The 15,195-nt window shown below is 43.5% G+C and overlaps 1 protein-coding gene across 20 annotated transcripts in view; it reads right to left on the bottom strand.

Annotated features, from left to right (window-relative positions):
- Positions 1-15,195, bottom strand: part of SDCCAG8 (SHH signaling and ciliogenesis regulator SDCCAG8) — a 175,608-nt gene that overhangs the window by 50,165 nt on the left and 110,248 nt on the right. The window contains exon 17 of one of the 20 annotated variants that reach the window (XM_084828226.1): positions 3,826-3,960. The exons of 18 other annotated variants lie outside the window; for them this stretch is intronic. In XM_084828226.1, the coding sequence (XP_084684352.1) occupies positions 3,915-3,960 (46 nt within the window). In that variant the 3' untranslated portion in view covers positions 3,826-3,914. Of the gene's footprint in view, positions 1-3,825; positions 3,961-15,195 lie in introns of those variants that run through there. One more of the 20 variants, XM_084828237.1, reaches the window with a different exon arrangement.

The following is a 15,195-nucleotide window of genomic DNA, read 5'->3' as shown; positions in this document are numbered from 1 at the left end:
ACCAACTTGAACGGCAGCGGCACGTATAGCACATTACAGTAGTCCAGCCCCGACGTGACTAGTTTGTAGATGACTGAGGCAAGGTCCGTCCTCTCCAGAAAAGGCCGCAGCTGGTGTACCAGCCTAAGCTGGTAAAAAGCACTCCTGGACACCGCAGCTGCCTGGGCTTCCTCAGTTAGCTCAGAGGCCAGGAAGGCTCCCAAGCTGTGGTAATTAGACCACTCCTGAATTAAAAGAGGTGGTAATTAAACCACTCCTGAAAAAGCCTAACCTGGACCAGGAGGATGTTAACCATTATAGGCCAGTGGTCAATATCCCTTTCCTGGGCAAGGTGCTTGAGCGGGTGGTTGCAGGACAGCTCCAGGCACTGTTGAATGAAATGGATTATCTAGATCCATTTCAATCAGGCTTTGGAACGGAAACTGCCTTGGCTGCCTTGTGGGATGACCTCTGCCGAGAGAGGGACAGGGGGAGTGCGACCCTGTTGATTCTCCTGGACCTCTCAGCAGCTTTCGATACCATCAACCATGGTATCCTTCTGGATAGGTTGTCTGGGTTGGGAGTTGGAGGCACTGCACTACAGTGGTTCTGCTCTTACTTGGATGGCTGATTCCAGAAGGTGGTGCTGGGGGATTACTGCTCTGTGCCATGGAAATTGGGCCATGGGGTTCCACAGGGCTCTATTTTATCCCCCATGCTGTTTAACATCTACATGAAACCGCTGGGGGAGGTTATCCGGAGGTGTGGGCGGAGGTGCCATCAATATGAAGATGACACCCAGCTCTACCTCTCTTTCTCATCAAACCCAGGTGAGGCAGTGGCTGTTCTGAATCAGGGCCTGGGCACGGTAATGGACTGGATGAGGGCCAATAAACAAACTCAATCCAGACAAGACGGAGGTACTATTAGGTTGGTCTGCCCAGCTAGGTGATATTCAACCTGTTCTGGAGGGGGTTGCACTCCCCCTAAAGGATCACGTTCGTAGTTTGGGGGATGCTCTTGGATCCAGAACTGTCACTTGAGACACAGATGAACTCAGTGGCATGGAGCACTTTTTATCAGCTTAGGCTGGTATACCAACAACGCCCTTATCTGGACAGAGATAGCCTAGCCACACTTATGCATGTTCTGATCACTTCTCATCTGGATTACTGCTATGCATTATACGTGGGGCTGCCTTTGAAAATGGTCCGGAAACTTCAGCTAGTCCAAAATAGGGCAGCAAGAGTGTTAACAGGGACTGGCCAGCAAGCTCATATTACACCAGTACTTTTCCAGCTGCACTGGCTGCCAGTCCATTTCCAGGCCCGATTCAAAGTGCTGGTATTAACATTTAAAGCCCTTAACGGCTTGGGGCCAGGTTATCTGAAGGATCGCCTCCTCCCATATGTGCCTGCCCAGACTTTAAGATCATCCTCAGCAGCCCTTCTTCATGAGCCCCTGCCAAAGGAAGTGAGGCAGGTGGCTACTAGGAGGAGGGCTTTTTCTGCTGTGGCACCCCGGCTGTGGAATGAGCTCCCTAGTGAGATTCGCCTGGCACCTACATTATATTCCTTTCCTTTCTAGACTTTTAGCTTTGCTGTTTCAAATCTGTATTTTAAATTCCTGCACTGCTGCTAGGTTTTATTGTGGTTGTATTGTTATATTGTGGTTTTAATGTTCTATATATTTTATATTGTTCTATTGTGTGCCATTTGGTTTTAATTTTTGTGAACTGCCCAGAGAGCTTCAGCTATTGGGCGATATAGAAATGACATACATACATACATTCATAAAAAAATAAATAAAATAAAGCTGCGCACTTGGTCTTTCAGGGGGAGCGCAACCCTATCTAAGTCCAGTTGTAAACCTCCATCTGAAGTAGTTGGTTTCCCAACCCACGGTACCTCTGTCTTGTCTGGATTAGGTTTTAGCTTGTTCACCCTCATCCATCCCAAAACAGCCTCCAGACACTGATTCAAGAGTTCCATAGCCTCCTTGGGATGTGCAGATGGGAATGAGAGGTAGAGCTGAGTATTATCCGCATACAGATGACATTTCAGCCCAAATCTCTTGATGACTTCCCCCAGTATGGGAAACATGGGAGACAAGATAGAGCCTCATGGCACCCCACTAATGGCCATGGGGTAGAACTGAAGTCCCCCAGCACCACCTTCTGAGACTGCTCCTCCAGAAAGGGCCGGAACCACTTTAAAACTGTGCCTCCCAAGCCCAATCCAGATAAATGATCCAAAAGGATACCATGGTTGATGGTATCGAAAGCCGCTGAGAGTTCCAGAAGAACCAACAGGGTTGCACTCCCCCCATCCATTACCCAGCGTAAGTCATCAACCAGGGTGACCAAGGCTGTTTCCGTCCCATAACGAGGCCTGAAACCTGATTGGAATGGATCTAAATCCATTTTAGATCCATTCCAATTTCATCCAAAACGGCTTGAAGTTGTGAGGCTACCACATGCTCCAGCACCTTGCCCAAGAATGGCAAATTTGACACAGGGCGGTAATTATCTGGAACCATAGGATCTAAATTTGGTTTCTTCGGCAAATCTTTCAAAGCTGCGGGGACCTCGCCATCCCTCAAGGAGGCATTTACCACCTCAGAGGTCCAGATATTCATCCCAGCTCTGGCAGATTTCACAAGCCAGGATAGGAAAGGATCTAAAGGGCACGTAGTAGACCTCAGTCCTCCAAGCAGTTTGTTCATATCCTGAGGTTGCACAATCCGAAAGGTACCCATAACATGACTAGATGGTGCACTAGCCCTGTCCATATCAGACTCTGTCAAAACAATGGCATCAAAGTCAGCACGAATATAAGTGATTTTATCTGCAAAGTGTCTGGCAAATTGTTCACGGCAGTCCTTTGAGGGTTCAAGTTCTTGTGTTCCAAGGCCTACACCAAACACGCCTTAAAGCACACGAAAGAGCTCTGCTGGACGACACTGAGCAGATGCAATGGTGGCGGAGAAGTAGGATTTTTTTGCCACCATCACCACCACAGAATAAGATTGCAAGTGGATTCTTAGCTGTGTTCAATCATATTCATTCTGAGTCTTTCTCCATTTGCACTCTAATTGTCGACACAGTTGTTTCATCGCCCTCAGCTCCTCAGAATACCAAGGAGCTGACACGGTTCTCTGACTAGAGAGAGGATGTTTGGGAGCAATCATATCAATAGCCCAGGTCATCTCCTCATTCCAAGCGGTGACCAGGACCTTGGCAGGACCGCCGGCTAAGCCTGCAGGAAAATCCCCAAGAGACCTCAAAAATCCATCCGGATTCATCAGTCTCTGGGTGCGGGCCATCAAATTTGAATGTATCAACATGGGTGGGTTTTTGGACTGCTCTGGAGTAAAAAGATACAGGTGGCAAATTAATGGCAATGCCAAACTGGCACACTTAAATGCTATTCTCTCCCCACCTCCCAATTAAAAAGCAAAATGTCCACCAACACAGCACAACCTGATTGAAAATCATGGATTGTAAACTCTATCAAAGACCAAATATCTTCAATTGTAAAGCTGATTGCAGGTTCTCTCAGGGGCTGGAAATAAATAAAGGTGTATAAACAAGGGGGAAAGTCTCAGCAGCTTACTGTGTAGAAAAAAAAGTTGAGAAATCAAGTCATGGCGTTTCCAATACATGGAAAAGAATACAGAAATGAGGGGGGGGGGAGAGAAAAAGGATGAAGCAGTAGGTGCCTGGGGGCCAATTGCCTCTCCAGCAGCGGTAAGGCTGTTACTAGGCTTGCAGTACCATTTGTTCCATTACACAATCTCCTGAAGCCTTTTACAGAGAGCTAAAACAACTGCCTGTACCAACACGACACATGGCTTTCCATCCCAACTCTTTGCTAATCCAGACGCTCCAACCATCTTTCTTTAAGATGCCATATGGTTGGCAGAAGCCTGTAGATCTAGCAGCACATCTGCTTGTACGTTACTTCTTTCCTCCAAGGCTCCCTGTTCTCCAAAAAAGAAAAAAAGGAGCAAGTAATTTTAATATTGTTAGCAGTTAAAGGAGTAGATTTAATATTTCATATATATGTAAAAAAGAAAACTTTTTTTTACAGTGGCTTGATTCTCTAAGCAATAATTAGGAATAGAGCAGTAAAATAAAAGGAATGAAAAGCTACTAAGTGCTTCTTCATGATTCTAATCCTTACCACTTCAGACACCAAAGCATCAGAAATTTTATTCACAAGCAGCTAATTCACTGAAGAGGGGGACAGAGTTTCATTTGTTAGGGATAAATCAAGCAAGCATCAAAATGGGAAGCCAGAATAAATGAAGCCTTGCTTTGTTACCCAGCAGAATGAAGGTCTATATGCAAGTAAATCTGCATGAATACACTGACACAGATTTGGAAGGGGGGTAGAGAAGTATGATGAGCAAGGATTATTGACACTGTTAAAATCCTGGTTGCACTGGCATGCATGCACCCAGGCTGCTTTTATGGGAATCCAGCTGGCAGCAAGACAAGCTGCAAAAAATGAAATCTACTTATAATATTTTCTAGCAGTTTATTGTTTTAAGTAACTTGTAAAGTTTTAGACAACTAATTTCGAACACAAAAGAAAACTGGTAGTGTTGGAATGATAAACAAGGTAGGCTGCAGAAAGAAATTTCCTAGTAGATAAACCTCAGTAAGCTATGGCAAACCTAGACGGCATAGTAAGAAGCAGAGACATCACCTTGCCGACAAAGGTCCGTCTAATCAAAGCTATGGTTTTCCCAGTAGTAATGTATGGCTGTGAGAGCTGGACTATAAGGAAGGCTGAGCGCCAAAGAATTGATGCTTTTGAACTGTGGTGCTGGAGAAGACTCTTACGAGTCCCCGGACTGCAAGGAGGTTCAATCAGTCCATCCTAAAGGAAATCAACCCTGACTGCTCATTGGAAGGACAGATACTGAAGCTGAAGCTCAAATATTTTGGCCACCTAATGTGAAGAGAAAACTCTCTGGAAAAGACCCTGATGCTGGGAAAGACTGAAGGCAAAAGGAGAAGGGGACGACAGGATGAGATGGCTAGATAGCATCACCGATGCAATGAATAGGAACTTGAGCACACTCTGGGAGAAAGCGCAGGACAGGAAGGCCTGGCGTGCTATGGTCCATGGGGTCATGAAGAGTCGGACACGACTGAACGATTGAACAACAACAAAGGATAAATGATGATGCTTACATTCCAAAGGAAAACATGTAGCTACACATGGTTCAGAGAGAAACAAATGATGTTGAACACTGGGTGCATATACTGTTATGTCAAGTTAGTATTTTAATATTCTTTACAATTCATGCATCTGAACTGTTCAAAATGTATATCCAGTATTGATCACTATATTTACTCAACTTTGTTGACCAAAATCTTTCAACAGTCTATATTGCAAGACCAATCTTTCATGCTGCTTACACGTTTCATGCTTTCAGCCCAATCCTGCAGTCATTATTTATTAAAAGATCCGCTCAAGAAGCTTGCAGAGATGAAAGTGACTTACTACAGAGATGTGAATGACACAACCCTTTTATTTTATTTTAGTGTATTTTTATTTGTTTCTTTCTATGTAACTATCCAATTTTTGCTTAATGATTTTACTTATATACATGAAACCTTTACTCTTTAAATTCAGGACAATATGAAGAATGGAGGGGAAAACCTAAAGGGGAGGGAATGGAGGTAGGAGGGGCAGGGAGGGTTTACTGTTTGTATTGTACAGGAGAATGGGGAAAACATGTAATAAACATAATAACAAAAACAAGAGCCCCCCCCTCCCCACATTATCCTGACACTGATAATCAAGGGGGAAATGGTCAAAAGGATCTGGCACTTGGCCAGCTTCCTCCTGTTCTGACTTCTTGGCCTGTTTCTTTAGCTCTTAGCACTGCGTAGGCATTTAGACTAGCAGTGGGATATGGATCGCAGCTTGTGTAAAAGCTATGGAAATCAAAAAGTTCCAGAAGTTGTGCCAGCTCTCCCAGAGTATGCCCACTATTCACAAAGAAATGCAATACACAGAGTCCGGGTTTGGACAATCAGTGGGGGAAACAATGCAGCATCAGTTGTTTCCCCCACCCTCGCACATGCCGGTCATGCAACTGGGATTACTCTAATTACCCGCTCCACGGGTTGCCATGTCATCCAAACCCAGCACGGGAGTAGTGCCGTAGTGCGGCTTGCAGTATGGGTTGTAGGGTGGGTGAAAATTCTCTATGCCCACATCACACCCCGGGCTCAGCCAACAGGGCAACCCACAACGTGGCGCGTGTAATTATATTAATGCTGGCCAGGCTTAAGCCATGTTGGGTTGTGGTGCATTCCAGTGGATATTTTGAATTTTCAAGCAGTGGCTTGTCATGTCATCTGAACCCAGGGGCTGTGGGTCACATGAGTGTTAAACAACCCCCGCATAACCCATAGTCTATTGTTTAACCCTCACATAACTCACAGTCCCCGGGGTTCAGATGACATGACAAGCTGTGGCCACAGCTTGGATATTCAAAAACTGCCTGGCACATTGTTTTTGAATAAGCCGGTGGGCAGCAGTGATCAAATTCACCATTCATGCAGTGCAGCCATTTTTCAAGCATTAGGCTGTATGTCTGAACAGAGGTAAGTAAGAATGAGAACCAATGCACATAAATGCTTCTTTTGCCCAAAATACCAGCAGTCATGCATATTATATTAATGAATTTTCATGTTAAGCATGTCTACTGTGTGCATAAGTAGGTACATAACCACTATACTAAAAATCCACTTGAACACATAGCAGAATAGTTATATACATGCATTACACAAAGAAGTCATTCTCTCTTCAAAAGTCAGGAAGGACACCCCCCCCCCCCGCACACACACACCCTTTCTGACAGGATGGCATTTGCTCCCTTAGATCAACAGCTAACTGTTCAAATGAATATTGATTGATAGAGAATAGTGCCAGCTGTAATTTTCAGTATAACACTTCCTTTTCCAGCACTCAGAACTTTCTGAAATGTTCATCGTTAAGTGTGAAATTGTCCACGCTTGCTCTCTGCCTGGAAATGAATATTTCTGGCAAGTTACAGAAAAATCCCATTAGCTGTTTTTGTGAGAGGAAAAAATTGATGTTTCCACTTTTTAAAAAACTGCATTTCACATACTAAAAATACAACAAGTATAGAGTACTCAAACATGAGCCAAACAATGGCTCAGTCTTACGAGGCTTTCCAAGTTGAAGAACCTCAAGAAACCAATCCTATGCCTTGCTGTGCAGACAACCGGGCTGTAAGCTCCAAGTGGCACTGCAAAGGGGCTAACTCATGCTTTTTGCTTCAGTGCTTGCAGCTGCCTCCAGAGTATCAGCATACTGCTGCACCTACTAACAGCACCTATGCAGTGCAGGAGTGCTACACAAAAGTCCAGGGCTGGGGGGCGGGGGGAATGGAGTTGGGTAGTAGATAGACCTTAGCATGGTTTCTTCACAGCAACAGGAATAGCCGTGTTAGTTTGTGCTAACCAATTAGCAAAGTGCATTTGTGTGTATGGATGAGGAGATGTCAAGAAACTCCGGAAACTGCTTTAGCTATTACTGTGCAAACTTTTTCTTGTGCCAAAGCAGCCAAAGTGCTGGAAAAGAGCAGGTTGCCCAGAGCACAATTCTAGTTCTAAGGTGCAGGTGCTCCCCTTTGGAATATGTGAAAATCTGTTCCACTTAGTGATATCCCAGTCATCCTCATTAATAATTTCCAAGGTTTTCAATTTGTATGGCTGTGAATCACTTTTATAGCTACATCCCAGAAACTCCCATCTTGAATTCCCTCCATGATTTGTCCTTCCTTTAATGCAAAGTGACCCAAAAACAAGATATACCTGTTATGGCCATAACATGTAAATCTTATTAACATATCATAGAAATCAAAAGGTGAAAGATTTCGGAGTCAGAGAATATATTTTTATAAGGCTACTGAAGAGCGAGAGGCAGTACTCTTCTACAATCAAATACAACTAAAGACTTTCTGGAAGTATTCCAGATATGCAGGTGTTTATAGCATTTTTTTTTGTTTGCTGATTAACTAACAGCTGACTTTCTCAGGTAAAAGGGGATGACAACCTGTGAATCCTCTTTTAGGAGCTCTAACTCATTTTTAATACATTTACATTTTAAGACAATTGTAACTAAATACAAATATACGTTAGCAATAAATGTTTAACGTCACTTGCTATTTGAATGGAAGCAAAGCAGAAGAGAAGCTCTCTCTTTTCATATCACTGCCTGGTACCTTTTTCTTTCAGCTGCAAGGGCTGTTAAAAACCACTACACAAACATGCACATCTCTCAAGTAGGTTTTCAACTTATTAGTCCATGAAAATCTTTAACTTTGGATGCAGTCCTACAAGTTTTACATCTACATTAAGAGGGTTTAAAATCACAGAACAGGGTGCTATTGTGCTCATGCCTTGCTTCCCATGGTTGGCCACTGGGTGATCGGAATGTTGGACTAGATAAACCTTTGGTCTGATCCAGCATAGCTGTTCATATACTTACTAAGAAGGAAAGGAATAGCACACAGATACAGCAGCTATTCCTGAAACATGTAATGGAAATATGAGGTAGAGAACTACAGTTAATATGCAATAAATTACAGTTTGTACATTAAAGGTGGAATCCTACAGCCAGCATTTGGCCAGCCGAGGGACTGCAGGATGCAGACTGGGTGCCACTTTCACAGTGGAGAGAGACTTGTTGGCGGGGGGGGGGGGGATGGTCCTTACACCGCCAGAGGGACCCCTCCCCATGTACACCCTTGGAAAATTCCATGGGCATGAATGTCCCACCAGCAGTGTTCTCCTGGGATGGGAGCTGAAACGGAGCTCCAGGAGTGTTTCAGGGGTGTGCTGGGGGAGGCCAAGGACCAACTGGAATCTATGCCACCGTGTTTCCCTGACATCCACCACCTGAAAAGGGTCCAATAATATACCAGCCCTGGGGATAATGGGAGGGGAAACAAATCAACCCTACCCCCCACCTCCTGCCCTGGCCACAGTGAGCAGGCTGGGCCTAGAAAATGGTGTTATCTCCAGCAGAGAATCTCCCCACACACACACACACACCCATAAGATTGCTCTGTAATCTGATTTTCCTGAATCTCACAGATGACAGTCTGCTTATCTTATTCTGACGTCTTGCTATTTCAAAAATGGTACCTTCAATCAGCATCTGAAAGTTCTTGCTATGCAAACTTACAACTTCTGTGATAATATGGGTCACTTTTTATTAATTGTCTCCTCTGTGATTTTTCAAATCTGTATTCAAACTCATCTGTGAAACCACAGGGGACAGTGTACTACTTTAAAAAAAATAAAGTGAAAGTTGGATTTCTCACTGCTACAAGAGGCTATATGAGTCAGGATTTTAAAACCATTAAATATCACTATCAAAAAAGAAAGTGCAGAAACTAGAACTCATCTCCTTTCTCCTTTTGGGGGTTTGCCCAGTTTTTGAGAGGGCATTTTAGATGAACTGAGATGGGAAAAGGGTCAGCAGTGTCAAGTGATTCACACCAATGGCAGTAGGGGACATTTTTCATTACAGATGGGCACTGAAGTAAGTAAAATCTGTTTTGTATAACAAAATCACAGTGGCTATCATTGTGGCCCAATAATCCAGCCAGCTGAGCCATGGGCACCAGACCGGCAAGGCAAAATTAAAACAAAAGTTTGTTTTGGTGTGCAGATATTGTAAATATTTTGAATATAGTATGCTCACAGATCAGGACTGCAAATCCAAACTATAGTTTAGATCCTGGTTTGTGGGGGGAAAAACATGATTTGTGCAAATTTTTTCTGCTAAATTGGAAGTGAGAGAAGAAACTGAGGCTCATGAGAGAAGGAGAGAGAGGGAGGAGAGCATGGGCTGGCACAGGACTTATTCATGTATCACAAAACCACTGTTTGATGTTAATTTATATACAATTAATTTTTATTTGTATATGTTTTAATTTTTGTAAGCCACCTTGTGTCCCAGCCCTGGGAAAAAGGCGGGGTATACTACTACTACTACTATTACTACTACATCTAAACTGACATGTTCAGTAGCATACTGCATCTGAACACGGAGTTCTGATTTAGGTAGCATGGCTAAATGCAGTTGGTAGACCTATTATCCATAAATTTATCTAAGTCCAATATGTTGGACTTTGATAAATTGGCCCAATATGTTCTGATGGCATCTGGGTTAGATGGTTTTAAAAACCATCTAACCCAGATACCATCAGAACATATTGGACTAATTTTCATGTCAGGGTAGCAAATTTCGGGTTATTTAATCCACAATTTGCTTGGATGTGCACCACAGGCGAGCTACACCAACTTTCTGCAAACAACCTCCAGTCAACGCAATTGAAGGTTGCCTGTGTGATGTGCAAATCGAGAGTGCCTAGTTGTTGAAGGGCTAAACAACCCAGCAATTAACCCAACAACAAACCATGGGTTAACCACTGGGTTGTTTAGCTCCTAAACAACCCAGTAGTCCAGGTTTGCATGTCATGCTGACAACCTCCAATCACACCAATCAGAGTTTGTTTACAGAAAGTGGATGCAGCTTGCATGCAGCATGCATCCCCACAAATCGTGGGTTAAATAACCCACAATTTGCTGCCGTGACATGTGAACCAGATCATTATGGAAGTGAATTCCATACATTAGTTACACTTTATATGAAAAAGCATCTCTTTTGTCTGGACTGAATCAATTACCAATTGGGAGAAAAATTCCATGCACAATTTTGAACAATCTGTATTATGTGTGTCCTCCCCATGCCATTAGTCATTCTCTTCCTAAGCTAAAAAACATGCAAACACTTTAGGTTCTCTCATATAGAAACTGTTCCAACCCCTTGATCATTTTGGTTGTCTTTGCTGTATCTTTTCCAACTCTACAATTTCTGTTTTTAGATGTAATGACCAGAACTGTACATGGTATTCCAAATGCAGTCATACCATTCATTTATACTCAGCTACCAAAAAACCTGCCACAGAGTTAAGGGTATCTCATGTTGGCTCAAGCTCCACAAAGCTGGGAAATTGGAAGCTAAGGCTAATGCCTAACAGACATGACCAATGATCAGCAATGATGTGCAATGTCACAAATTGTGCTTGCTTACAACTTACCCTCCATGCACCCACAGTTTTCCTTGATCTTTCAGGCCCAAATCCAGGGGCACAGGATAAAGTGCCTGGGACCAGCAAAGTTGCCCCATGTTTTCCTGGTCCTGTAGTCCCCTATGAAACAACTGAGCTGTACTGTATTGCCAGAGGAATCCACTTGTGAGTTGACCCATAGCTGTTTGTTTGCTTACATCAGTAGCTGCCAGGATGAGTTAAACAGTGGGAAATGAGGGTCTCCTCTCATGCATTAGGGACAAGAGTTGCTAATGACTTGGGAATGTTGTGCTTGCAGCCATGTTTCCTAGCACCATTATGATTAATATGTCAAAACAAGTTTGGAAAATAATCCACCCATTTAATGGATTTTTCAGAGGGACCAGAAAAGGTGCATCTTGGCAGGGTGGGGGTGGGAACTCTACTGTTGTGAGCAAGAATGTGTTGCTTAATTATTTATAATCAATGATTTAAAAACCTTGCCAGTTAAGTTATCTCATGTTGACTCAGGCTCCAGAAAGTCAGGGCTGATATGCCCCACGATTAGTAATGATGTTGTGCAATGTCACAAATTGTGCTTGTTTGTTTGTTTATTTTATTAAATTTATTAATCGCCCACCAAAAGTCGCGAGTGCATCCATTTTTAGCTGCCTTTTAAAACTTTTTGGGGTCACAGTCCTTTCTGTTGCCTCCTTGACTCTCTCCATGTTCGAGAGTTTTTACAGTGTAGCCAGGTCTAAAGAGAAGCCCTGTTTTAAGGCTCTCAGTTTTAAATTCTGTTTTTAAACCAAATTATTCATATTCTCTGCTTCTGTTTATTCTACTAGTCATCAATCCATAATAGGAGCTCTTATACCATGACTGCTCAATTTACTCAGGAGCCTTTTGTATATGAATATTTTTTTCATTCCTCCAATCAACCTTACAATATAATAAAATAGTTTTTATAATAATTTTGAGTTATGATTTAGTTTCTTTCTGTGGGGCTGTTCTTCCTTACAATGTGAAACCCTATCAAACATATCGCAAAGAAGACAATTGTTGATGGTTATGGTTATACAGTCACGGCGAGAAATATTGGAACAAGGATAATTGTTTTGGCAGTTGGCCTCTGTACACCACCACATTGAAGTTGAAAGGAAACACACCCAGATGGGAGCGAAGCTAGGACTTTCAGCTGTAATTCAAGGGGTTTGACAAAAGTGGGGCACTAACCATTCAGGAAGTACAGCCAGGGGCATACACACACCCTCATCGTTGGTGGCTCATAAGTAATGGAACAAACCAACATCATTTCAAACTTAAGGATCGCCTTGAATACCTGGATGAAAATCCTTTGCAGTCAATGACTGCCTGAAGTCTGGAACCCATGGACATGACCAAATGCTGAGTTTCCTCCCTCGAGATGCTTTGCCAGGCCTTTACTGCAGCTGCCTTCAGCTGCTGCTTGTTTGTGGGTCTTTCTGCCTTCAGTCTTGGCTTCAGTAAGTGAAAAGCATGCTCTATTGGGTTGAGATCAGGTGACTGACTGTCAGGGTGGAAACTGAGCCAATAGAGCCCCAGAGCAGTTCTGATTCTGAGGAGGAACAGCAATCCATGGGAAAGAAGCTCGCTCATCTCTCACAGGCACAGCAGCTGGCAGAGATTCCTCCTGCCAGCATTCCTGGGATAGATAGTGACCCTGGCAGTGAGAGAGCACTGGAGGGGGGCTTGCTGCATACTCGGCGCAGATGCAGGGAGCGACGACAGATGGAGGGCACCGAAAGGAGGCGTACCGCTCATTTGGCACTCAAACAACAGTTGCGTCCCGAGGACCCAAGGGAAAGAGGGAGGATTTCTCCATAGCCCATAAGTTCAGAGTCTTCCCGTGGTTCCCCTTCAAACGGGGACCAACTGCCTTACCTGGATCTTAGGCTACTCTGCTATCTTTTCCCAGTGCTGTTCCTTGCTTAGTCGCTAGCGATTAGTATCTGAAAGAGTCATAAAGTAATAAAGGAATAAAGCCTTGGAAAGAATCCTCGTCGTCTGTGTCCTGAGTTGGCTATTGGAGGGAACTGCAAGAGGCAGCTAGGGCGCTCCTGACACTGACTTGGCCATTGAAGAACATCCCACTTCTTTGCCTTGAGAAACTCTCAGGTAGCTTTTGCTGTATGTTTTGGGTCATTATCCATCTGCAATATGAAGTGGTGTCCTATCAGTTTGTCAGCATTCGGCTGAATCTGAGCAGAAAGTATAGCCCTATACACTTCAGAATTCATCTTGCTGCTTTTATCAGCAGTCAGGTCATCAATAAACACCAGTGACCCAGTTCCATTGGCAGCCATACATGCCCATGCCATAAAACTGCCTCCACCATGTTTGACAGATGATGTGGCATGCTTTGGATCATGAGCTGTTCCTTTCCTTCTCCATACTTTTCTCTTCCCATCATTCTGGTACAAGTTCATCTTGGTCTCATCAGTCCAAAGAATCGTATTCCAGAACTGGGCAGGCTTTCTTAGGTGTTTGCTGGCAGGCTAATCTGGCCTGTCTGTTCTTGAGCATTGCCAGTGGTTTGCACCTTGTTGTGAAGCCTCTGTATTTACATTCATAAAGCCGTCTCTTGACTGTAGATGTTGACAATGACATGCCTACCTCCTCAAGAGCATTCTTGACCTGGTTAGATGTTATGAAAGGATTCCTCTTCACCATGAGCAGAATTCTGCGGTCATCCACTTTAGTTGTCTTCCGTGGTCTTCCAGGCCTTTTGCTGTTGCTGAGCTTGCCAGTTAATTCCTTCTTTTTCAGGATGTTCCAAACTGTTGTGTTGGCCACTCCCAATGTTTTTGCTGTCTCTCTGATGGGTTTGTTTCCTCAGCCTAATGATGGCCTCCTTCACTTGCATGGACACCTCTTTGGACCTCATGTTGGGAGTTCCAGTGAACAGCTACCAAATGCAAATGTAACACTCAGAACCACCTCCAGGCCTTTTATCTGCTTGATTGGTCATGGGGTACCCAGGAAATAGGCCACACCTGGCCATGCAGCTGCTTGTCAGCCATTTGTTCCATTACTTATGAGCCACCAACGATGTGTGTGTGTGTATGCCACTGGCTATACTTCCTGAATGGTTAGTGCCCCACTTTTGTCAGACTCCTTGAATTACAGCTGAAAGTCCTGACTTCACTCCCATCTGGGTGTGTTTCCTTTCAACTTCAATGTGGTGGTGTACAGAGGCCAACTGCCAAAACAGTTATCCTTGTTCCAATATTTCTGGCCCTGATGGTATATAAAAATTACATGCCAAAATACTGCACAAAAATGTACCACAAGTCTAGGAATGTATTCTCTAATTGTGCTGCACTGGCCTTAATCACCTCACTTTTATAGTACTGTAATGTGCTCTGCATGGAGTTGCCCTTGAAGACTGGCCAGAAATTTCAGCTGGTGCAAAACACGGCAGCCAGATGTTTGTTTGGTCAGCATTTTACAGGTGATATAACACCAGTCTTGAAACAGCTGCACTGGCTTCCAGTTAGTTTTCAAGGTCGATTCAAAATGCTGGTTCTTACCAATATACTATAAAGCCTTAAAGGCGCAATCCTATGCATATTTAGGCAGAAAAATGTCCTCCAGCTTTTAATAGTGCCATTATCTGTTTTTTAATCTCTGGTTTTCAAGTATTTAGTGTTCTGTAGTTTTGTATATTTTAATGCTTGTATTTTTATTGTACGTCACCTCTCTGCTCATTGAGTGGAGAGGCAATCCAAAAATATTCTAAATACATAAAATAAATACATTTAGTGACAAAGCTACATTTGGCTGCACTAAGAACTACTTCAAAGGCAAGAGTCTAGAATACATCATCCTTTGACAACCTCCCAGAAAATATCATCCTGGTAGCTATGGATGTTAAGGCTTTGTACATCAACACTCCCTACAAAGACGGACTGCAAGACATCAGGAATATTATCTTTGATGATGCTACAGCATATCTGGCCATGAAGCTTTGCTACTTTGTCCTCACTCACAGTTATTTCAGATGTGGGGGGACTTGCATCTTCAGGTCAATGGCACTGCTAT

This window comes from Heloderma suspectum, chromosome 1 (assembly GCF_057233095.1).
Source record: "Heloderma suspectum isolate Gila_16-S chromosome 1, 16-S_ref, whole genome shotgun sequence".
Taxonomy (NCBI): domain Eukaryota; kingdom Metazoa; phylum Chordata; class Lepidosauria; order Squamata; family Helodermatidae; genus Heloderma; species Heloderma suspectum.
The sequence above is the reverse complement of the archived record's forward strand: the minus strand, read 5'-3'. Positions and strand labels throughout refer to the sequence as shown.